The following is a 23,870-nucleotide window of genomic DNA, read 5'->3' on the forward strand; positions in this document are numbered from 1 at the left end:
AACCTCCCCCCAAAAAGCTCAGCAACTCTGGGCAATCTCCCATTTTCTTAATTTGGAGTCCCCCCAAATAGGGGGCATCTTATACACGGGGGCGTGTTAAAAATATGGTATGTATGTGTATCACATTGACTTCTGTGGCATTTGTTGATGATTAAATAGATGTGGAATTACTCTGGTCTAGTGGAGCATCATAAAATATAAATCCTCATCAGCTTATCTACAATCAATTTCCTTTTAATTATTCTTTCGCTCACTCTGATCCTTACTTACAAGGGATGATGCAATCAGTCTCAACCTCCAGGGTGCTGTTTAGGAAGCATTTCCTCATCAGAATTTAGAAAGGAAAATGGAATCTGCTTTTGTAGCTGGCTTATTTTACTGACAGCAGAGCAGAGGTGATCATGAAGGAAACAGCACTAGAAGGGAACACAGCGTCCGGATAATTTATTTTCCAATTTAGAGTCAAATATATAATCAGAGATAGTATGGATCAGGTAGCCTTTCCCAACCCAAGGATGTCTTTAACGTTTGCCAAAGCAGAATACCTAAATGATGGTAAAACCCCATTTTAACTGGTTTATAATTGAACAAATTGTTCAAAAAGGAGGCTTGAATGTTTACATTATTGTTCAACATAAAAATATTCTTATTGTGGCTATTATTTGTGGGTAAAGATGAAAGTGGGGGAGTCCGTGATGATTTCCAATACTGTTGGGGCCCTAGAGGGGTTTGCAGCACCAGAGCTAAGCCATTCCCCTCACAAGAAGGCATCAAAAGCACTTCAAGTGAGCACATTCACCTATCTTTCCAGTTTAAGAGAGGGAATGGGAAAGGCACAGCAAAGCTGTTGAAGGTGCTCTGCCGTTTTGTCAACTATCAAAGAACCAGAGTGCACAATGAAGTTATAGCTACATAGGTGCAGTGTTTTTTCATGATAGTATTCACAGTAGAGTACCAGCATTTACTTATTTTTTTGCTGCCCATGCCAGTCATTTTGTGCTGGCATCCAAAATATGAGTACCAGCACCTTATTTATTATATTATTATTATTAACCAAAAAAGCACTGTATAAGTGATAAAAGACATGTTTGCAGCCTTATAGGATATTTCCCCTAGTGATAAGTACATTGGCAACTCTGTCAATACTTGGACCACAGTTTGGGAATTACGGATCCAAACAGATACTTGTTTCTAAACCTATGGACGCATATACAGCCAACAAATTTCCACTTTTAGTATTATAAGTTATAGAACTGTAACTAATTGTACACCACCCATACTTTGTTCCATCTTCTTCATGCAGCTCTGAAGGCCGAAATAGACGCAGTTGTCCCAGTTTCTTCCTTTAGAGCAAAATCTGTGGATTTTTTTTAAAAAAAAAACCTCCCAAGGGAAACATGAAAAGCTTGCAATCAGTCCTAAAGAGACAACTGTACTAGAGCATTTAAGTGGTTTTATTGTTGTCCGTGAGTAAAGCTTATTGTGAGAATTCAACAGTGAGCTCATTACTATTGACACATATTGTTAACCATGACCTAAGGTGATTTTTTTGCCACTGTTGACACCCTATAGGGATAAGACAGGAATGACTGCATTAGCTTTGCACAACAGTCTCACTTTCCCTTGTGACTGAGAAGGGTTGACACCCATCTTTACATCTGGACTTAACAAGTGCTATGCTATATTACATTTCTTGTGCATAGTTTTGGCCTCATTCCTGAGGGCGATTGTTTTCAAAGTGGGCTCATTTAACCTGTGAGTAATTAGGAAGTTTAGTCTTAAGGGATGCTCATCTTCTTGCTACTTTCATTTCTTCCTCCTCTAGTCATAGCTTCAGTTACACAGGACAGATGGCAAACTACCTGTTGTGTCGAGTCAGAACAAAAAGTCAACTGGTTTCTGGTTGCTAGACAATGGCTGCTTCTGCCCCGTCAAACATCTCCACTTGATCTACCTTCTGTCATTTGGTGGCTAAAGTGGTGGAGAATGGCCAATTATTGGACCAGGTTTATTGAGGAATGCATAGCTGATATTTCTTTCCGGAACTAATCTTAGCATCTGGAATTACGGCAGGGCTTATGGTTGCTGGGCACTCCAGCAATGGAACTGCTTGGAAAGGTATTAAAGCATGAAAACGTATCCTGAATACAGATACAGAGAAATATTTACTAGGTGTTTCGGTTGGCAAACACTTGTTATCTACGCTATGGATGCTTTGAGCCTTCAGCATCTATTGCTGTTGTTTTGCTTCTGCAAAGTGCATAAAATTCAAGAAGGGCTAAAGATTGCATTACAAAAAAATATACATATATATATAAAGTTATCTGCTTAATCTACAAGGCTCAGAGTTCTTCATGTGGGTTCCCCCCTCTTATTTTTTGGTATAATAATGCAAAGAAGCAGCAAAAAGACCACATAGTTGCTCTCTTCCATATTTAGGACAGAAGCTTCTCAATTGCTTCAATGAGGTTGGTAGAGGAGCTAAGCCTTCCTATGTCCAACAGGTGATTCTTTTCTGGAGAAAATAATACACTGGAATTTTCTGCCCGTCCATTTTCTGGCTCATATTGCTCCTCAGAGAGGGTGGTCTCTGAGGTAGAAACGATAACTATTTGTGGGATGGTGGCGCTCATTAATGAGTTGAGGCTTCCATCTGTTTGCTGCTCTTGAACTTCCATGTGAGAAGTGTCTGCATTCTCTTCCGTGCTGCTACTATTCAAGCCAAATGGAAGAGATGATGTTCTCAAACAACTGGGCTTGAGCAGCAGTTCTGGGGCATTCTCTCCAAATGATCTCTCAAACGGGTCGTGCAGACTGATGGAGGACACTGCAATCTATGGCAAAGAAAATGGGGATGGGGAGAGAATCAGTATTCAATACTCAGCCTATTTCAGCAGTAATCACACAGTGCTTCCAGAACAGTTGCTACATATTTTACATACCTGTCATATTCAGCTGACAGTGGCAACCCCTGCTTTATGGCCTCTGGAAGTGTATGGGGCCAACAATGTTTGTGCAACCGAGTGCAATTGTGCAACATTCACTAACATTCTGGGATTCCCAGGCAGCTGTCTTCGTTGTATTGTTTTCAGTTTAGAAATGCCACCCCAGACATGAAATTTTATTGTGTATGTTTGCTTTAAAACTTCTGATCCCCCCCAAGGGTTTTGTTTATCCAAGCAATATAATAAATCTTGTCAAATAAAACAAACAGATAGGAAGGATGCGAACATGAATACCAGCCTTTATCTTTCGCTCTATTTTTTTTTAACCCAACTTTTGAAGCTGAACTGCACTAACTCTTTTGTCAAGGCTAAACTTTGGAGGACAGCAGAGCAATTTTCACCCAGGAATTTTAAAACTAAACGTTCTTCCTGTGGTTCTTATCTGCTATGGGGCCCCCACTTGTTTTTCTTAAGTGGGAGTTGCCTGTATGGGAGATATATACGCAAGAAGACAACGAATATAATTACTGTTAATCTACATTACACCTTTGTGGCAAAATGAAACAAGGAATGTAGAAACGCTATCTGAATTGGATTCAGCATGTGCAAGTTGCACACGGGCCATAATATCATTGCCTGAAGTTTCCAAATGTGCAAAGGAACCTTTCAGAAAATGACACTGAACTGTGGCCAACAAGCCATCAGTTCCTATCCTTGCATCAACGGATGATGCGTTCAGTACTCACCCGTTTCAGTTTCACGAAGGTGGAAGTTGCCAGAGTCTCCCACTGTCAGTGAGAAATGGGAATTTCTTTTTCATCTTCCCCCTCAAAGACAAGATTTCTTTTATATATAAAAAAGCAGGTCCCACCATTCTGTATCATTTCCCAAGATGGGATTTGAAGGAGATGGGAGGTAAAGCTAACTTTACTGGAAACTCAGTAAATGAACTACGGAGAACAGATCAAAACACGGAGAAGCAATATGATTGTTGGACTCACCTATATATGGAGCAGCATCTGATTTGGCTTTTGGATAATATGTTTTGCCTTGCCCTTTCGGGCAAAACAAGACAAAAGCAGACTGAAATGGTTTAGTAAACAATTTCTAATACAGTAACATATGGACATCACTGTAATGGGCTGGGTAGTTATAATCAGGGAGAACAGAGTCCAGGTTGTATGCATATGCTAAAGAGGATCAGTCACTTTATTATAAGGAGAATTAAAAACGGTTGCTGTTTTAACCTTTTCTCCAGTCAGCACATTACAGCTCTGGGTCTTTAGGAGCAACCCACTCTCTTTTCCTGCTTGTTCTGAGAAAGAGCTGCTTCGCTGGGGTTGCCGTTTCTTATGGGCTGCCTCCACAGGCTCAAGCTCCATGTCACTCCAAGTCTAAAAAAGGAAACCGAGATGTTTATACACGAACAATCAATAGGCTGCAATTTTGTCTCTTGTCCACTGGTATATATATAAAAAAGCTGCTCTTGCACTACACTAGGAACAAGGGTACATGAGGTGTTCAACGACCGAAGCGTAGAATCATGGGCTTGTATCAAATGTAGCGCTAAGTAGCCATACCACCAGCACAAAGATTTACACTTGTGCAGCAGGACTTCCCTTGCACTTCCCTTGCACATGCCCCAAGCCTGTTCTGGGGCTTCTAGAGCAGATTTGGCAAGGGGGTGGAAACATGCATGATCAGACTGGCCATCGTCCTGATCCAGCAGGCTTTTCTAACACTCTTAAGAATACTATCATATACTCATCCCACTCCAGCTCAATCTTTTACTCTTTAGACTGAACACAATACGTTCCATCAATCTTTCCTTGTAGGACAGTGAGATTTCCCTATAAAATTTGGTCGCTTAAGTGGAGCATAAGGTCTTTCAGCAAGTACATAGTTACTCATATTGCGTATTTCTAGTTCAAAAATCGAACCATCCACAGAGGATGTAAACAGTAAGGTACTGTCAGGGAACTGTCCCCAGCACAGCACAAGGTGGTCGAAGGGCTCTCGGGATGCTACAGAAAGCCCCGGTCCCACCTGACCAGCAGCACCTCTTCTGGCAGCGGAGGGAGCAGCGAGGCTTCCAGCGGGGAGGGGCATGCGCCTCAGGGAATGGAGGGTAGCAGCTCTGAGGATGCTGGAAAGACCCTGCACTCCCCTAGTCCAAGGGGCGATGAAAGAGACACGCAGCTTCCGTCGCCCCAAAGGCGTCGGTGGGTGAAACGAAAGGATGGGAGGCGAGGTTTTCGCATACCGAAACTCTTTTGTTGGGTTCAGAACCGGAAGGGGCCATTCCCGGATTCTGCCGACGCTTGATACACACATGAACTTATTACCTCTGCACTGTACATAGTTTGCACAATAAAACTATTAAAGGAAAACTTGGGAGTTTTGCCTGCTTACTCATGAGCAACCAACCGAGGACCTTACAGGTACAAATATGAACAGTAAAAAAGCAGACCAAGTAAGCAGGAGGAAGAAAAGACCTCCCCCCCTCCCATAAAACTAAAACCAGGATTACATACACATCATACATTTAAAGCATCCTGCAAAGAATCATGGGAACTGTAGTTTAAATGTTTGGAGTCTTCCTAAAATAAAAAAAGCTCAGCAACTTTGTGGGTATCAGGAATTTTACTTTTTGAAATATAGCAACTCTAAACATAACCATGCTTGACTGCTAGTTTTCTGCAGCAGGGGATTAAGGAACACAGAGTTGCATTGCTAGATAGGTCATGTGCCCTCCCCTCTGGAGAGGAAGTGAAGCTTCTTTATACTCTTCCTTTCTCTCTCTTTCTCTCTGCATCATGTAACCAATGAAGGAGGACACCTGTAAGCTTGCTCCCAAGCTTACAGCACATGTTTAGAACTATATTCTGTATTGTCTACCCAAGAGTATTTTGCCTGTATTATCCTTGCTGCTGCATGGGACAATGCATGACTGAGACCTTGAATCTGTAAGTAAAGCATACTTAACAGTGTGTGGTCTGCACATTGCGAGAGGGGTAGGAAAGAGGCCAGCTGCTGTGTGGAGCTGAATGAGGTTAAAAGGTTTAACAGCCTAAATTCATAATGCTGTACTGCTGCTTAATTTTTATAAGTTTATTTTTTATTTTTTTATAAAAAATTTATTATTTTCTACAGTAAACAACAAATAAACAAACAAAAAACCAAAAAAACAATTAACAAAAAACAAAAAACACATCAAACACATTAAAACAACATTAAAAAACAAAAGAAAGATACATACCTAACAGGAACATAAAATAAATCCTTATTTACTTCTACTATCAAATCTTCTTTGGGGGGACTTCCCCCGCTCTCTCGACTGCGTTCAGTACTAATATACGTTGGTAACTTTGTAACTATTTTCTAAACATTCACCATTATTCTTAGTATACTTTAACATACTGGCCAATCATATATAATTCATTACTTAAACAGCATAACCTTAAACATTTCTAAACATTCCTAAGCCATTTATAACATCCCTTCTTATATACTATTTTATCTAACATCATCTAGCTAAAGCCAATTAAACAAACTGGTTCTGCTTCAAATATCTAATTTTTCACGATTTTTTAAATAGTCCTTAAATTTCTTCCAAAAAAAAATTGTTGTTAATTTTTATAAGTTTAATCTCTGCTACTGGGGCTCTCTCCCTGCAGGAGAGAGTGCAAAGCCCCACATTTTGAATCTAGGCACCCAGCCATTTTCTTTTGTTGTTCACCTACATATGTGGGCCCACAGGAATTAATATATTTATATTTCCTCCCACAGTAATATCTAGTGGTAGGGGTTCTACAGGTTTCAGGCAGGAGTCTTTCCTAGCTCTGCCCGGAGATGGCAGGTATTGAACCTAAGACATAACATATGCCGTTAGACTGAACTACAACACAGATGCTTGACTCAAAAAGCTTTAAAAACGGAGCTGCACCAGTAAGTCTGCTTATTGGAACCCTGTGAGCAAGGATTAGACAAGACTGAGACCTTTAAACATTATCCATTGTGATGAAAGGGAACATGTTTTAAAAGGCTTGAGCACGGATAAGCAACATGGAGTAAGACACTCTTGTGTAACACTTTAGGATCTCATTTGATGCTTGGTGATTTACAAAAGGCTTTGTTAGAAAGAAGATTAAGTATAGGATGAAATAACAGAAAGATAGTCAATAAAGTAGTTAAGTGCATGACTGTTTTTCTGTTTCCCTGCTTTTTCATTCAAGCAGCCCATGATATGGCTACCATAATTTATTTTGGCAAAGTACTTTCACTGATTCTCATAACAAGGCAGGTCACTGCAGATAAATGCCCCAATTCTCTGTGTGATCCTTTATCCTCATGCACAGATGTCTTCCTGCCTGTCCCCTTTAAATTAAACTGAGCGACCTAAGTCCTGTAAGCAAAAGAATGTATTAAAAGAACACACCCCTCTCTCAAAGAAAATGTAGAATATGCTCCTTGTTGGGAGCTATCACACATAGAACAAATGCTGAATTTGAGCAAAAAAACCCTGGAAGCTACCATTCTATATACCATTTATTGGGAAAGAGATATTGCATTTACTTCGGTGGACTTGACTTGCGAGTAAATATGCACAGAATTGGGCTTTAAGGTTGCACAGGACATCAGAATATCAGAATTTCCAGGATGTTGGTGCCTAGCTATATCTAAGAAGGAGTCTAATGACTTCTAGACAAGCAACAACTCCCATCAACCCCATTGATGAATGACCTTTATCATGAAAGGGATGTGACACTGTGTCCCTGCTCAATCTCCCAGTGGCCTTTGGTACCATTGACCATGGTATCCGCCTGGAACGACACAGTGGGAGGGGTATCAGAGGCACAGTATTATTATGGTGGATCTGTTTGTATTTTCAGGGGTGCATTCAGAGATTAGCACTGTTTTTATGTACAATTGTTCTTTTTTTAATGAATTAGCAAGATTATATATATATGTAAAAATAAATTATGGAAGCTGCAGTCCAAGAGCATCTGGAGGGCCAATGGTTCTCCATGTCTGTTGTAAGAAATCATTTTAGAGCAGCAATTTCTATGGTCTATAATTTATGGTGAGAGAAGAGGCTCCAGCGACCTTGGCAAGTGATCATTCTGCCTTCCTGTTGCAATCATTCTCCTTAAGACGGACCTGGCTGATAAGTTATCACAATATACCACAACTTTGATAGATTAGTTTTTTTGAAACAGAGAAATCATCTCACAACCCTACTGTATCAGTATATATTGGTGCAGCTTAGTCTCAGTGGGTGTATTTAAATTATAGGATTCAGGAACCTTTGATTTCAGCCGATCTGCATTGTAATCCTGCACTCAGTTATGTACAGAGCCACTGAAACCAACCTAGTGCAGAATCACAGTCATAGTTCACAATTGTTAAGACTTTCTAAAGACCACTCATTATTTACAAACTATTCATAACTGCAATTATTTCTCAAAGTGGTTTTTTATACAACTTTTCTTTTCTTGATGGATAATGGTCTGTTCATATTTTTTTTAATGAGCACTGTCAACTGTTTCTCTTTTTTACACATCTTCCTTAATGAACTTGCCCTGCAGTATTTTACCAGTAAGCCCATATATGGGTTTCCAGTATTTGAATAACTGGGTAGCTTATAACCAATTTTTCTCTTAAGATAACTTCCATTCCAAACCATGAACAATGTGAAGCGTCACTGCTGGAGTTCACTGACCAATCAATCTCTTGTAGTAATTCATTTTTAAAAACAAAATCTCCCTCATTTAGTTTGCTGTGGGAAAACTATAATGGAAAGCTGCTTGTTGATGGTATATGCAAACACAGGAGTCTCAAGGCTGCATGAAGCTGAAATAATAATAATAATAATAATAATAAATAATAATAATAATAATAATAATAATAATAATACCCCGCCCATCAGGCTGGGCCTCCCCAGCACTCTGGGTGGTTCCAAACAGAATATATTAAAAAGCAACAAACAAAACATCAAACATTAAAAACTTCCCTAAATAGGGCTGCCTTCAGATGTCTTCTAAAAGTCAGATAGTTGTTTATTTCCTTGACATCTGATGGGAGGGCATTCCACAGGGCGGGCGCCACCACCAAGAAGACCCTCTGCCTGGTTCCCTGTAGCTTCACTTCTTGCACTGAGGGAACCGCCAGAAGGCCCTTGGTGCTGGACCTCAGTGTCTGGGCAGAACGATGGGGGTGGACATACTCCTTCAGGTTTACTGGGCCGAGGCCATTTAGGGCTTTAAAGATCAGCACCAACACTTTGAATTGTGCTCAGAAATGTACTGGGAGCCAATGTAGGTCTTTCAGGACCAGTGTTATGTGGTCATGGCAGCAACTCCCAGTCACCAGTCTAGAGCTGCCGCAAATTTCATAGTTTTGGGGAAACTTTCCTCAAAGCACCAAGCTTGGGAGAAACTGGTTCTTCCTGTTTCTCACAAAATCCTGTTGTATTAATATCTAATTAGTTGGCTTTTGTGGCAATCACCCCACCCCACCCCATCAATCCATTTCCCCACAGATTGATTTTTTAACCAGACATACTTTAACAGGCACACAAAGCCTTGCAAAGTAAGTGTTTGTGTGTTTGTGTAGCCATGCTAAACTTGTTGCAGGGGGTGGGGGAGCAAGGAATCCTGTGGCTGCTTAAAGGAAAAAATGAAGCACATGTCTGATTCTACGACTAATATCATAGAACCACAGAATTGTAGATTTGGAAGGGACCCCAAGGATTCTCAATGAGGTTTGTTGTTCAGTTGTTCAGTCGTGTCTGACTCTTCGTGACCCCATGGACCAGAGCACGCCAGGCACCCTATCCTCCACTGCCTTCCGCAATTTGGCCAAACTCTGAATATGAGTTTTCCTATCATCACTCCTTCTAATAGTGAACTCAGGTTGGTGAGTGCCATCTAGCAATTTAGTCTGCCACGTTTAATGTGAAGCGAAAGGATGTGACCTGGGAGACTGTCACCCATGCCAAACTTACTGTTTCTGCTGCAGAAATGGAAGAAACACAACTGCTCTTGTTCCTGGCAGCAAAAGAGTGACGGTTGGACATAGAAGCCCTGAATGACGACTCGTTTACAGAACTTGTTGTAAGATCACTTGGTGAGATCCGTATAAGGAATCTCAAGCAAGGGACAGCACTTCGAATAGTTCTCCTAAAAGACAGAATAAAAACACTGTGAATCAGAACAGCTATACATATATATATATGCAGTGAATGAAAACAGAGAGTTTGGAGAATACTTCGAAAGAAACAACAGGATGCACATTTCAGGAGACCCATCTGTATGGTATAGAAAAGAGTTAAGTATTGGTTCTCTTAACCCCATCTATATAAGAGCCAATTCAAAGACTATAGGCATCTCCAGAAGTCCCTTTTATTGTCTATTCATGATTATTTGTTATTGTGGCAGTATTGTGGGTGGTGGTATTGTGTGTGTGTGGGGGGAGATGTTACATGCAATCCCTGTTTCAATGCTGAAAAAGGCTTGAAAATGTTTTGAGGTGGACATACTGCTTCATTTCCAATCAGTTCTGTAACTTCTTGCTGAAACATTTTATACCAGAAATGTTCCAATTTCCTTTTGCCTCGTTTTTGTTCTATAATGCAAGAGTGCCAGGCAGCAAAAATATGATAACACTAGGGATACATTGAAGAACAACTGATAAAGCAGAATGATGCATGGATGATGGACCACTATGAATCTACCACAAATGTGCAATTATTGCATCAAGGACACGTTGAAGAATGCATCCACAAAACAGCAGCAGGAGCAAGCTGCCAATCTACAAGGTGGAAGAAACCATAAGAAATATGCTGAAACAGTATGAGACTCTAGGAAGCATATTGTTCTAACTTGCATTGTTTTGTGTTTATTGAGAATCAGTAAAATCAAAGTACAACAACAAACTTCAGTGTGGCTGTGACTGCTTGGTGGGTGTTGTTGGAGTAACTGGACATGAGAAGAGGTTAATTTCATTCATGGGCATAAATTACCCCATTGATGAGCTAATTGCAGGTGCATGGTCAGTAGAGCCAGTTGCCATGGCAACGGCCTAATGCCTTGACTATATCTGTGATCAATGTATGTCAGCTCAGTAGTGAGTGGGTAAGTCTGTCTTGAGTCTATTACTTGTCCATTGTTACATTTTGAATTGTTAAGAGTTATTTAGAGCAACAGATATATTTTGTACTTGTATAAATCTGCATTTGCAAAAGCCTACAAGCTGGAACTTATTTGTCTATATCTGCATCCAGAACTGTTTTACTGAGCCTTATCTTCTGCAACATTAAACTATGTGAACCTTACTTGGCTTCCATGTGGTGACTGGTACTGGGAGCAACTTCCACTGCATGGCTATCTCCCCTGAGATCCCCAACAGGTATGTCATTTCATTCACATACCCCCACCCGCGTTCATGAACAAAAGGCACCCAAGGCTTTACTTTTTGCAAGGCAGCGTAAGCTGGTGGTTATCTATTCCACTCACCCAAAACCTAGGAAATGAGGAGGGTGCCATTTGCTGAGTTCAGACCATTGGTCCCAGGGCCAGCCCACCCATGAGGTGGGATGAAGCAACTACCTCGGGCAGTGGAAGCCCCTAAGGGCACCCGCCATCTGCCCCATCAGGCTGGAAATCTGCTCCATCAGGCTGGGAATCGGTGCTGCTGCTGGAAACTGCAGCCACTGCCACTTTGCAGGGTGGTTGGCAAGGCAGGGTGAAACAGGACATGGCACCCCTGATTAGTCCATCTAGCTCATGACTGGCTATTCTGACTGGCTGTGCCTCTCTAAGATTTTCAGGCAGGGGATGTAATGGAAAAAAATAACTGGGTACTGAACTAAAAGGTGCAAAAGAAGAACTTACACCCCAGTTAACAGTGGCCCATTAAAGTATGCTTCCCGCAGAGTTAAAGAATAAACACAACAGAAAAATTAACTTGACTAAAGCAGGCACCAGAAGAAAAAAGGAAGGCTTTCTCAAACTAGAGTTTAATTTACATAGACAAAGTAAAAAACTCTCCGTCGGTTTCTAGCCTTTTTCAGAGACTCTGTTACACTAAATCAACTGTACTTTATCTAAGAACTTTCACTCCCAACCTTCAAACTCTCAAGGCTAGGAGCACTAAACGCTTTGCAACAGAGCCTTATATACACAGAGTAATGCCCACGCTTCAGCCAACTAAGAACAAAACACCGGCACCTGTAACTTCTATTTCTTAAACAGACAGTACTGACATCAGACCAGCTTAGGTATAATTTCAAACCCATCAGGATGTTCCCAGCTCTACCTGTAGGCTGAGCCAAAATCTTATGCATGCAGAGCAAATGCTCTGCTACTGAGCTACGCTTCATCTGCAAAAACAAAACAAACAAAGCTTCTGCTCACAGCTTTGTTACCTTAACATGTATGAATAAGCAAGTGTGGCTATCCCATTGTGTACAGTTTGGTCCTAATAAATCCCTTTTCCTCAGGACTGCAACCTTGCTATTTCTTACTTTGCACATTTTAAAAATTAAGTTCATCTAAAGCAGCCACTTCCTTGGGCATTACAGAAACGGAACGAACTTGTAGGCGAACTTTTTATCAATGACATTTCCTGTGCCTCCTTTCCACGTATTATTTATTGACTTCATTTTAATCTCAGCTTTCCTTCAAGCAGCCCTGGGGCAGCATACATGCTTAGCATTCCCTTTCATGCTCAGGATGCGCTTGTAGGTAGAGGATAGGGCGGAGAGAGGAAGTTTGGTCATGCAGTGGGCTTCCTAGGGAACTCAGTTTCCCTTTGTCATAGTTTGGCGCTCTAACCACTCCACCATTCTACAATGAAGGCAAAAATGGTCTGTAAGCTACTAAAGAATAATTGATTGCTGGCTGTGCATGGAACGGAGCGTGCCTTTAGTTCTTTGTGGGGTGGGTTTTTATTCCAGCGAAGTCGAGTGACAAATTAACCTCTTCCCACCATTTGGGAACAAGCCACCAGACAACAGTATTTACATATTTTTCATTAGTCAGAACTAACAGAAGAATGGCTTGTGCAAATACATCTCAGAGTATGAATTACTTGCAAATAAAGGAGTCTATGTAAATAGCCTCTCTCCCCTCCACACCTGTTCTGAGCTCAGTGCCTGTGCTTCCGAGTTAATTCACACAGTGCTATCGTGTGTATGTTCCATAAACAAGTTATTCTTCCATTTGCACAAGCAGAGCTTAGAATCACAGAATAGTAGAGTTGGAAGGGACCACAAGGGTCATCTAGTCCAACCCCCGTGCAATGCAGGAATCTTGTTGTCCGACATGGGGCTCAACCCCACAGCTTTAGGATTAAGAGTCTCATGCTCTGCCAACTGAGATTGGCACTTGTATTGTGCAACCCCCTCTAGCTCAAGATATAAAATAACTCTTCTGTGACTGAAAGGAGACCTTTAGATCCATCCCAATGTTTATTTTTAAGGGGTTTTGCGGTAACTATAGTTACACGCCCTGATTCTTTGGGAGATGGAATAGAGTAAAAATACAAGAGCACCTCCGGTCTATCACTATTTTGCAGAAGAGATTCAAGTACATACCAGAACTTTAGGTTTGCATCATTAAAGAGGGTTAAAGTACAACACAAGCCCCCTTTTAAAAAGAACAAGACTTTTTGTGGTTTGTAATGTGATGGATAAATACTTCGAAAAGTGTGGGATAAACAAATGACCAATGGGAAGACATGTGAACAACCTGCAAGCAAACCACGATGAGTGCAGAATAACCATTGTCTCACAATAGCCCCACAAACACGTAAGAACAAATGCTCAATGGAAGACAAGATATAATCTAATCTCCACATATCAAGATGAATAAGGGATCTCTAGGTTATTTGGAGAAGCCCAAAGGCTTAACTTCTGCAGCTGTTTGTTTGCTTTATCACCCCAGGAATCTGTGGGACATCAGTAGTAATAAAACTAGGATGCATCAGTCAATACGTATAGAAATCAGCCGAACATTTTAGGAAATATCAAGCTCTCGCAATTCAAATTTAATGTATCAATTAATCCTGTATCCATCCAGCTGGCCTAAGAGGAATATAGGATGGCAACGTAAATAACTGATACCCAAATTTAAGAAACTTTGCATCCTGAAATCCATGAATACTTTGATAAACAAACAAAAAGTTATGAAGAAATTCACCCAAACAAGTGATGGAAAGAATGGCCATTATGTGTCACAGAATGCTGTTAGTATACTACAAACTTTTTATATCCATTAAAAGATTGTAAGTGGTTCATTATACATTTCCTGCTGAGGCTAAAATCACACAGATGATTTATGCTGCCACCTAGTGGCAGAGTCATGTATCTATTATTTAAAATTTTTATGCAGCATTTCCTTTTTGTAAAACAGAAGTAAAACAAAGTCATTTATCTATTGGCCATGATTCAAAACAGTTATGTGTCCTTGAATCTAATAACTCTGGAGATGGTGCAACAACACTGTGTTTGTTTGTGACAGTATCAGAATTTCTTTCTTTCTTTCTTTCTTTCTTTCTTTCTTCTGTCTCTCTCTCTCTCTCTCTCTCTCTCTCTCTCTCACACACACACACCATTTATGAACATAAGAACATAAGAAGAACATGTTTTTACATGAGTAGAATGTGTGCTTTTATTTAAAAAAGCATCTCTGGGTTATTTGTGGGGCACAGGAATTCATTCATTCATTTATTTTTTTCAAAATATAGTCCGGCCCCCAACAAGGTCTGAGGGACAGTGGACCAGCCCCCTGCTGAAAAAGTTTGCTGGCCCCCAACAAGGTCTGAGGGACAGTGGACCAGCCCCCTGCTGAAAAAGTTTGCTGACCCCTAGATGGAACAATGGCCTGGCTAGAAGCTTACTATGTTTCTATACTTAGGAATTTGCCTGGTCCTGCAAGGTCTGTGACACACCCTTCACCAAATACCCAACGTGGCACTCTATTCTGCAGAATGAGTGCCCATGAGTGTACACACATCCAAATGGAAGGAAACACTCACAATGCAGTGATTCAAGTAATATGTTCTATTTACCATCCAACGGTGAATTAATTCAAAACAATACATATCTCTGTATAAAATATTATCATAGGGATGCATTCACACTACCTGTATCTTGGGTGAATGATTGCATAGATTATGGGATTGTAGATCGCAGAAGCTTTGGCAATAACAGCTGGCACAGATTTAGAATATGGGTTTAAGGTCTTGGCGTAGCTAGAAACAAGAAAAAAACACAGCATTAAAATACAAGGCAATAACTAAAAGGACCAACGCCATCAACGAAGCACAAAATTGTTTGAATATTTCCTGACTTATGGGAGGTTGAAATGCTGTAGGGTGGGAGACCACATCTGATATTTCTTTCTGGTATTAAACTTCAGGATTTCTGCGAAAAGAGCAATTACTCCAGAATTATGAAAACATGCCCAATATCAAGTCTACTTTAGGTGTCTTTAATTATTCTTCACTGCATATCACATTATAAGTTCCAAACAAAAGACAGTAGGCATTTTGCAATTGCTTGCAGCATTCTGTTTTTGAATCAGAATATGTGGGTTATTACATGCACAAGCAATCATGTACAATTCTGAATAGGTGAGGGTGGACATTTTTATAGGAAAACAGGCAGAAAATCAGATATTTTAATGTGAAGTAGAATGGTGCATCATGCTCCATTTTCTCTGCAAGAATATTCCAAGGGGGGGGGGAATTCACCTCTAACTAGGTGTTTACTCTAGCTTCTGTATACAGGTGTCCACCCCAGTTATGCAGTGGTTACGTTCCAGGCTCCTATACAATAAGCAAATATTGCTTAATTGGGGAGCAGCCTCGAAACACCCTTTAAACGCCCTCTCTGACGCTCTCTCTCCAATCCGGACCAAAAACACTGTATCCAAAAATATTGACAACTAGAATTGAAGCTCTGGGGCTGGCTGGAGGACACATGGAGAATCAGCTGCTGCTGCTGCTGCTGCTGCGCTATTGCGAGCATCAGCTGTTAGGCGGGGAGGCTGAGAAGCCTAAACAAAACCCTGCTGCACCTCCGGTCTCTTTGGGGCTTTCTCTGCCATCACTGACATCCTCTTTGTGCACCAGGGAAGGGTTCCTTGCGAACCACGAGGACTCTCCAGCTCTCTCCCACCATCCCCAGGTTTGAATCAAATTATTCATTTACTTCCTGGCACCATGCATATATGCAGTTGCACATGAGTCTACAGCACATAAGTGGGTTAGCCTTGTAGATGGTAGCATTTAATACAATCATGCCTCATTCACAAAGCAAACAAGAGAGAGAAAAGTTCTTACATTCCTTAAGGGAACTGAAGTTTCAGGATGGATTGCTTACACACACACACACACACACACACACCCATACTCCTTATCCACCCTTGACTGAAACTGCTTCACTGGTGACTTGCCACTTACCCTGCCCACGCAATCAGAGTGACACAGGCATATGGGGACCAGGACAGAACAAATACCACAATAGCCACAAAGGCGATTTTTGCTAACTTCCATTCACTCTTCACTGACTGCGAAACATTTGACTTCCGGTTATAGGTTGATCCTAACTTCTGAACGTTCCTATGAAAGAAACAGCAGGAGGTGTTTTAAGGGAAAAAAACCACTTAATTATGCATTGGTGCATAGCTTCTCTTAAAAAAGCACTTCAGAAAAGAGGCAGAAAACGTGTATGTGTGTTCTCCTAATTATATTTAGTTCCCCTCCCCCACCTGATATACTGGTCTCTTGAACTTTTGTGAGATAGCTTACATTGGTAGCAGCTTTGGGGTGGATGAGAGCAGGACAGGAAGTACAACTTATTGCTCTTTCCGTTCCCTACATTCTTTGTAAGGTTCGTAAAGTGGCTCTTACACATGGTGAGATTTGCATCAAAAACATGCACACCTCACCATGAAGAGGGCTGCGGAACTTTGGCGTATCGCAAAAGATGCAAGCAGAACGAGGAATTGTTATATACATACAAGGATTATTTGCACTATTCCAGCCTAGTTCTATGAAGCTGGGATTCTTCCACGTCATATTTACAGAAAATGGTTTAATGAAAAGTATCATCTAAGTTCCTTTGTATCCACGTTCTCTTAGACCGATACAATTAGTATACCCAACCAACAAGTCCAAACACCTTTAAAAAGATTGTCCAACTAAGGGCAGACTTCTAACCCTAGGTAGGCAACATCAGGTTTCAGTGGAGTGGCAGAGCTACCACCGCACCCAGCCCCCCCCCCCCCACTGCTCATGCCAACCAAGGTAGAAGAAGGTGGAGAGGAAGGGAAAGTGTGCATGTTTCCTGCACCCAAACAAGCCTGGATTGAGCCCCTCACCACAGTTTGCTGGTAGCTAGACCAGTTTAGGGTCCAGCAGCTTCTTGAGTGACTCAGGTCCACCCACTTCCTGACTATCGTGGACAAGGGTTCTACTGACAGTAGTTTCCGCCCATCTGTGTTTTGGGCAGTCAACAGAAGTATGTCTGCTGTGGAGTCTCCCTACTGGTAGAGCCTGGCACAGCCAGGCAGAGGGGACACCTCCAGAAGTCTCATCCATTCTCCCTCCATTCCAGCAGATCAGGAATTTGGATTGCTCTCTGCCCAAGCCAAAAGTCAACAGGGACAGAAAGGAAAGGAATTCCCATAAAAAGAGGTATTTCTTGCCATTGATCCTCCTCTTCCTTAAAGTCTCGAAGCCATAAGCAGCAAGTTAACTGTGATTAAAAGAAGAAGAAACCTACAAAACAACGATCTATTTATATGAATATTTTTCAGTGCTCTGCTTACCTGCCAGTACTTCTAATGGCCAGAAACATGAATAGATAGCAGTGGAAGATTATTATCAGAGGGATAAAGAACACAAAGCAACACAACATCATGGTATAACTTCTGTTTGCTGGAGAATAGGATACGTAGTCCCATGTACAAGATATCATCAAACCTTCAGGTATATAGGAACCTGAGAATAAACATGATTATTAATACAATGCATAAATAAGAACAGATGCAGGAGCTGGACAATTAAGAAAAAAAGCAGCACTACTTCATAGGAGACTGTTATAGTCTGCTGCAGTAAACACAACAAATAATTTTGTGACACTATTAACTTATTGTGGCACAAGCTTTTAGGGGTCAGAGATCACTTCTTGTGAAAGACAGCTTCTAGCTATTTTGCCACAATAGCACAATGGCATAACTTAGTTGTTATGCATAGTTACTCAGAAATAGTTCAGTGGAAGTTACTTGTAAGAAAACATGTCTTGGGCTCAATTATCATTGGGTGTGCCATTTCATACTGCAGGTTGGCTTTCACTTTTAACCTAATTTCTGCTTTTGAATTTATTATTTGTTGTGTGTTGTTCTGATCTTTCATTTGTGAGTTGCCTGGGGAGAAGTGGTTCTTAAAAAATAAAATAATTAAATCAGGGGCAGCTAATATGGTGCCTTCCAGAAACTGTTGGACTCCCAAACTCCCACCAGCATGGCTAATGATCAGGGATGATGGGAAATGCATTCAAGCAACATCTGGAGGGCACTGTGTCTACTGCCCCCGATTTGAATAAAATCAATAACGTGCATCAAATTATGCACATATCTACTAGGCAGTTAGCCCCTTTGAGTTCAGTTGGATTTACTCTAAGGTAAGTGACATACAGGATGATAGCCTAAGGCCACAATCCTACCTATACCTGGGAGTAAATATCATTGAACTCAATGGGGCTTACTTCTGAATAGACATGTACAATCAATGTGCATAGGTTTGCACCTGCTAGTCATGCAAAGACTTGTCTGAAGCTCAATGATACATCCCCCCCAAAAAAGTTTCCAGTCTCAGGGAGAAGTATGTTTGGTTTCTTGCTGAAGAGTTCAAGTCTGTCCTAGAAAACGCAATTATGATTCTGCTGTCTAAAAATGGCATGCATTCAGTCACCCAACTGGGCCTTATTAAGAACAATTCTTATTACGAACAAATGTATTATGCACAAGTAATCAGAAAACTGCCAATCTTCCATGATCAACCTTTTAAAATCTGCACATGGTCACGCTAAATGCTTCCTGGGAGGCAAGAAACCCTCTGAAAATCATGTTGGCAAGTAGAGATAGGGTCAACTCCTTTTTCTTAGACAAATTTGATGGCATTTATTAATAAGGCTGCTCTGCATGTCCTAGTGGGTAATGCTATTTTCATTATGGGTCTTTCAAGGCTTTTCTAGCAGGGGCTTTTGTTCTAAATTAAATCATAAATCACTGATTCGACAACCCTGAACTTTCAAAAAGTTACGCTGGAAATCTATCTTTCTATATCTATAGGGGATGTTAAACTGAGAGGTTAATGTGCATAATAACTGGCCATTGTGCTTCTTATAATGATATTACAAAGGTATAAATATCTTTAGTTTCCAAATATTTGTAATATTTATGGTATTATCTATCATATATTTACATTTATGTGTGTTACATTTCTCACTACTCCAGAGTGGCTTACAAGTGAAAAATATAAATCAGATTAAAAACACTCCTAACAATGGAACAAAATAGACATAGCAGGAACACACAGCAGAACTCAAGAACAAACTCCCTCAGGCTTCTTCAGCACTGTTAGGGGTTTCCCTCCATATACAACCAGCGGCAACTGGTGAGGTGGGGACAGAAGGAAGCTGAAAGCTTCCACGGAGAAGTGGCAGCTTTGGGTTGTGTGCAACTCTGCCATTCGACTTGTGCAACATCTTTCTGCTTGTGCAAAGCAATTTCATTCTCTCCCCAGCAGCCTCCTGTGCACCCTCAAAATCTGCTCCAGAGGGTTGGGGGACCCTCTGGATAAGATTTTGGGGGCATACAAGCAGAAAGAAAAGTCCCATCGAACAAGCAGAATGCTGCTCATTCAGTACTGGATAGAACCCTGAGGAAGGGCATCACTTCATCACTGGCATGTGCCAGCTGTGAAGGTAGCAATGGGTGGAACTGCACCATTCTGTTGCTCCAGTCTTCATGGGATGCTCTCCATCCCTCTTACTTACAGAGCCCTGAACCAGAGTTTCTGGCAACATTGATGGCTATGCTAGTAGATATATGCTATCAGACTTATTAACTATGGGACCTCTGTGGGATTATCCCAGTGCAAGTATCATAGAACTGTAGAGATGGAAAGGATCTTGAGGACCATCTTACCTGCCTGTCAAAGCAGCTTATATAAATATGACAATTTAATAGATACAGGTGAAAGAAAAGGAAGGGGATCCACAGGTTCACAGGAAATGTGTTTCAAAATGTGTTTCAATTACAGCCTGGATACTTCACAGTGCTGCAAGACTTCCCATGAAAAATAACTTGACACGTTGAGATTTCTGCCCCTTTTTTCTGCAGCTAGTGCCTTCCTGCTCTTTTCCTTCTCTTTCTTTCTTTCTTTCTTTCTTTCTTTGCATTTTCTATTTTACATATACAGCGAAATAAAAACAAACATAAAATCCCCTTTGATTTCCCTCACACCCCATTGTGGATCTTAATATAATGATTTCCCCCTCTGCATCTCTTTCACAACTCTATTCTTGTAAAGCCTTTATCATTCCATAGTTCAATTTTTTACTACAAGTTTTATGTCAATCCTACCAATGTGTGTAATTGTTTACAATAGGTTTTCAAATAGATTGTAAGCTTCCCCCATTCTTTATTAAATTCCACCTCTTGGAATTGGAATTATTTATTGGCCAAGTATCAATCATACTTGGAATTTTGCTTCGACTGCATTGCAATGTAAAGAGAAACATACCTCATACCTGCTCTTCTTTCAAATACAGGTGAAACTCGAAAAATTAGAATATTGTGGAGAGGTTCATTTCTTTCAATAATTCAACTTAAAAGGTGAAACTAATATATGCGATAGACTCATGACATGCAAAGCGAGATATGTCAAGCCTTTATTTGTTATAATTGTGATGATTATGGCATACAGCTGGTGAGAACCCCAAATTAACAATTTCAACTTTGGGGTTCTCATCAGCTGTACGCCATAATCATCACAATTATAACAAGCAAAGGCTTGACACATCTCGCTTTGCATGTCATGAGTCTATCTCATATATTAAACTCCAGTAGCTAATGAAAACAATTGCTTACATAAATGGACTTTTCCACGATATTCTAATTCTTTGAGTTTCACCTGTAGCTACATGAAGAGATGCAGACATAGAGTAAGTCAGATTCCACTTAAGAATTCTGTTGATGCAGCAGCTCTCTGAATGAGGAACCTGAGGAATACCTACCGGTTCTGCTAGCTAGGACAAGTGTTGATATAAACCTGTTCATCTACTTTTACCAGCTGATTCACTTTGAAAATAAGGACTCCACCACTATAGAAGAAACCAGATTTCTCATTGGCAATAATACCCTAGAAATGCTAACTGTCACCCCGTTTGCTAATGTCACTTGGCTGTCCTACACATATTTAAGAAAGCAAAGACAATGCACACAAGACAGTATATACATTAAGAAAAGAATAAGTAACATACTCCATCCAAAGAGAGGACATACACTCCATCCCAGCGAGTAGAGCCAGACAAAGGCAATGATTACGCATGAGCGTTTCTTTGAAGACCTTTTTAGAGATTGCAGAGGTTTAGTAATCACACAGTAGCGATCAACTGAAATAGCTAATAAAGTCATCATGGAAGTAATTCCAAAGAGTGCCCCACAAAAAGCATAAAAGTTACAACCTAAAACAGAAAGAGGAGAGTGCAAGATTTTCATTTTTGAAATGCAGGGAGGTAGGAGGTAGAAAACAAAACAATCGTGCATATCTTTTCACAGACTGACGTGGTTGCTTATATATGATGATGATACTGGGGTGGGGACACTGTATTGCCTGGTCCACCTTTCACAGGTGGTTTCATTAAAAAGAAGCAGAAGGAAGGAGGAACTGACCTTAGTGACAAAAAGGCAGGTATGTTCAGTAACTCTTAACAAACTTAGTTGGTCTCTAAGGTGCTACTGGAAGGAATATTTTTATTTTATTTTGTCTTAAAACAGGGTCAGTTTGTCTATAACTCAAACAGATTTCAACAACCTTCTCATGCCACAAACACAAGTTCCATGAAATAGGGAGAGGTTCATGTGCAAAACAGCATTGGAAAAGTACCTATGTCTCCAAGTACCCATTCTGTGTGCATGCTGTTGAGAAAGCAGATTGGAGCTTGAGTTGCAGACATCAGAAAATCACTTGCCGCTAAATTCATTATGAAATAGTTTGCCGGTGTCCTCAGACGCTTGTTGCTTAATAAGCATCATCACGGTGCCCCAAAAAAGGTGAAAGAAAGCAAAACAGTGAGTTTATCTTTAATTATAATTCAGTTTATAAAATAAAATAAACCACATTTATTTAGTTTTGCTAAATAAACCCTGTCACCATACTCAAGACTCAGAGGATGAGCCCCTTACAGCACTTCAAACTCCCCACTCTTCACAAATGTCAAGGACTCCAAAATTAGATAGGACCTCTTCAGCAACCCAGCCAGGGTTATTGGCCTAAAAAAAGGCTCAGCTGGATTTTCCTCTCCACGCAGACAATATTTTCCTACAGTTACCGGTACCTTATTACAAGAGAGCTTAATCCACTTGGAGCTATCCAAGGTCCTACTTGATCATTGTTTGAAGTGAGCTTCTGACTCACTTGACTTTGCCTGTTTTGACTCCACATGCCTCAACTTTCTTGGACATTCATTCATTCATTCATTTATACAGGTTTTCTTATACCACCCCTCGCTTGAACTGTGCACAATATATTTGCTTACCTTCACAGCCTTAAGCATCCACAGAACAGGACACTGCAGATGATTCAAACATAGTATCACCACGACAATCATAGTACTAAAATGTTGTAACAGCAATGCTGTATAAACTTATTCCATGCTTTTATTTCAAACTCAAAGCACCATTAAGGTAGTTTTATACTGGATTCAGCTTAGCAGAATTTTACACATTTATCTATCTTGGGAAATGTTTCTCCCACCACATATATGGGTAGGTGTATGTGTGTGACTGGATCATTTCTGCTAACATGGAGATAATACAGGTTGCTTTTCATTGCTTTGATCTCTCTATGCATGAAGAACTGAATGGAAATCGAACCTTTGCCTGAATGTCTGTATGTAATGTATACTTACAAAGAAATTGGGGAGGGGGGCATTGATCTGAGTATGTTGCAGGCATGTGTGAATCTACTTTTTGAATGTGAAACATTAGTGCAAAATTGGTAGGTTAAAGTATCCCTTGGCACAACTGTTAAAACCACCCACCATTTATTTGCCAAGGGTGCATCATTTCACATTAGTATTCCTATGTATCTTCTTATGCTCTCATTCACTAAAAAGATAGGGATACTCTCCCTGGAGTAAAAATTATCCCTGACTTTCTGAATCCTACCTGCATAGAAAATCACAGTACAAGAAAATTTACCAAGACTATCAGTAAATTATTTTTATAGACCTGCTCTACAACATTGCATTGTTTTCATACCACATAACATCTTCACAGCAGGTAGCCTGGGTAGCTCCTGAGCCACATCTTTACAGATGCTGGCATGAAATACTACTCTTCAGTGTTGTGCTTGTTTTTGACAGACCCTGCAGCGTTAGCGGGCAAAGACAAATCAGAAGGAATCAGAAGGAAAGAGAATAAATTATGAACTCTAGTACTGCTTCTTTAGGTCAGTAGGTCAAATCTTTCCTTGTTTAAGCATGACCAAAAGTCATTACTATCTGACTGCTGCTCAGTGAACCATGTGGCATTACTCAGCAGTTTCAGTTCACCTAGAACTCAAAGCCACCGCTGTCAACGTCCACAGAAAGTTCATCAGAATATCAGGGCACAGCTCCTGAACTCC

At 40.6% G+C, this 23,870-nt stretch overlaps 1 protein-coding gene across 2 annotated transcripts in view; it reads right to left on the bottom strand.

Annotated features, from left to right (window-relative positions):
* Window positions 1–1,436: 1,436 nt before the first annotated feature.
* Window positions 1,437–23,870, bottom strand: part of LOC117053061 (melanopsin) — a 56,737-nt gene continuing 34,303 nt past the window's right edge. Inside the window, exons 3-10 of one of the 2 annotated variants that reach the window (XM_033160547.1) lie at window positions 22,128–22,261; window positions 21,502–21,705; window positions 17,783–17,954; window positions 16,413–16,571; window positions 15,093–15,200; window positions 9,952–10,126; window positions 4,193–4,339; window positions 1,437–2,834 (exon numbers count right to left, since the gene is read on the bottom strand). In XM_033160547.1, the coding sequence (XP_033016438.1) occupies window positions 2,436–2,834; window positions 4,193–4,339; window positions 9,952–10,126; window positions 15,093–15,200; window positions 16,413–16,571; window positions 17,783–17,954; window positions 21,502–21,705; window positions 22,128–22,261 (1,498 nt within the window). In that variant the 3' untranslated portion in view covers window positions 1,437–2,435. The remainder of the gene's footprint in view (window positions 2,835–4,192; window positions 4,340–9,951; window positions 10,127–15,092; window positions 15,201–16,412; window positions 16,572–17,782; window positions 17,955–21,501; window positions 21,706–22,127; window positions 22,262–23,870) is intronic. The other variant, XM_033160548.1, reaches the window with a different exon arrangement.

Source organism: Lacerta agilis, chromosome 9, assembly GCF_009819535.1.
Source record: "Lacerta agilis isolate rLacAgi1 chromosome 9, rLacAgi1.pri, whole genome shotgun sequence".
In the NCBI taxonomy this organism is placed as follows: Eukaryota; Metazoa; Chordata; class Lepidosauria; order Squamata; family Lacertidae; genus Lacerta; species Lacerta agilis.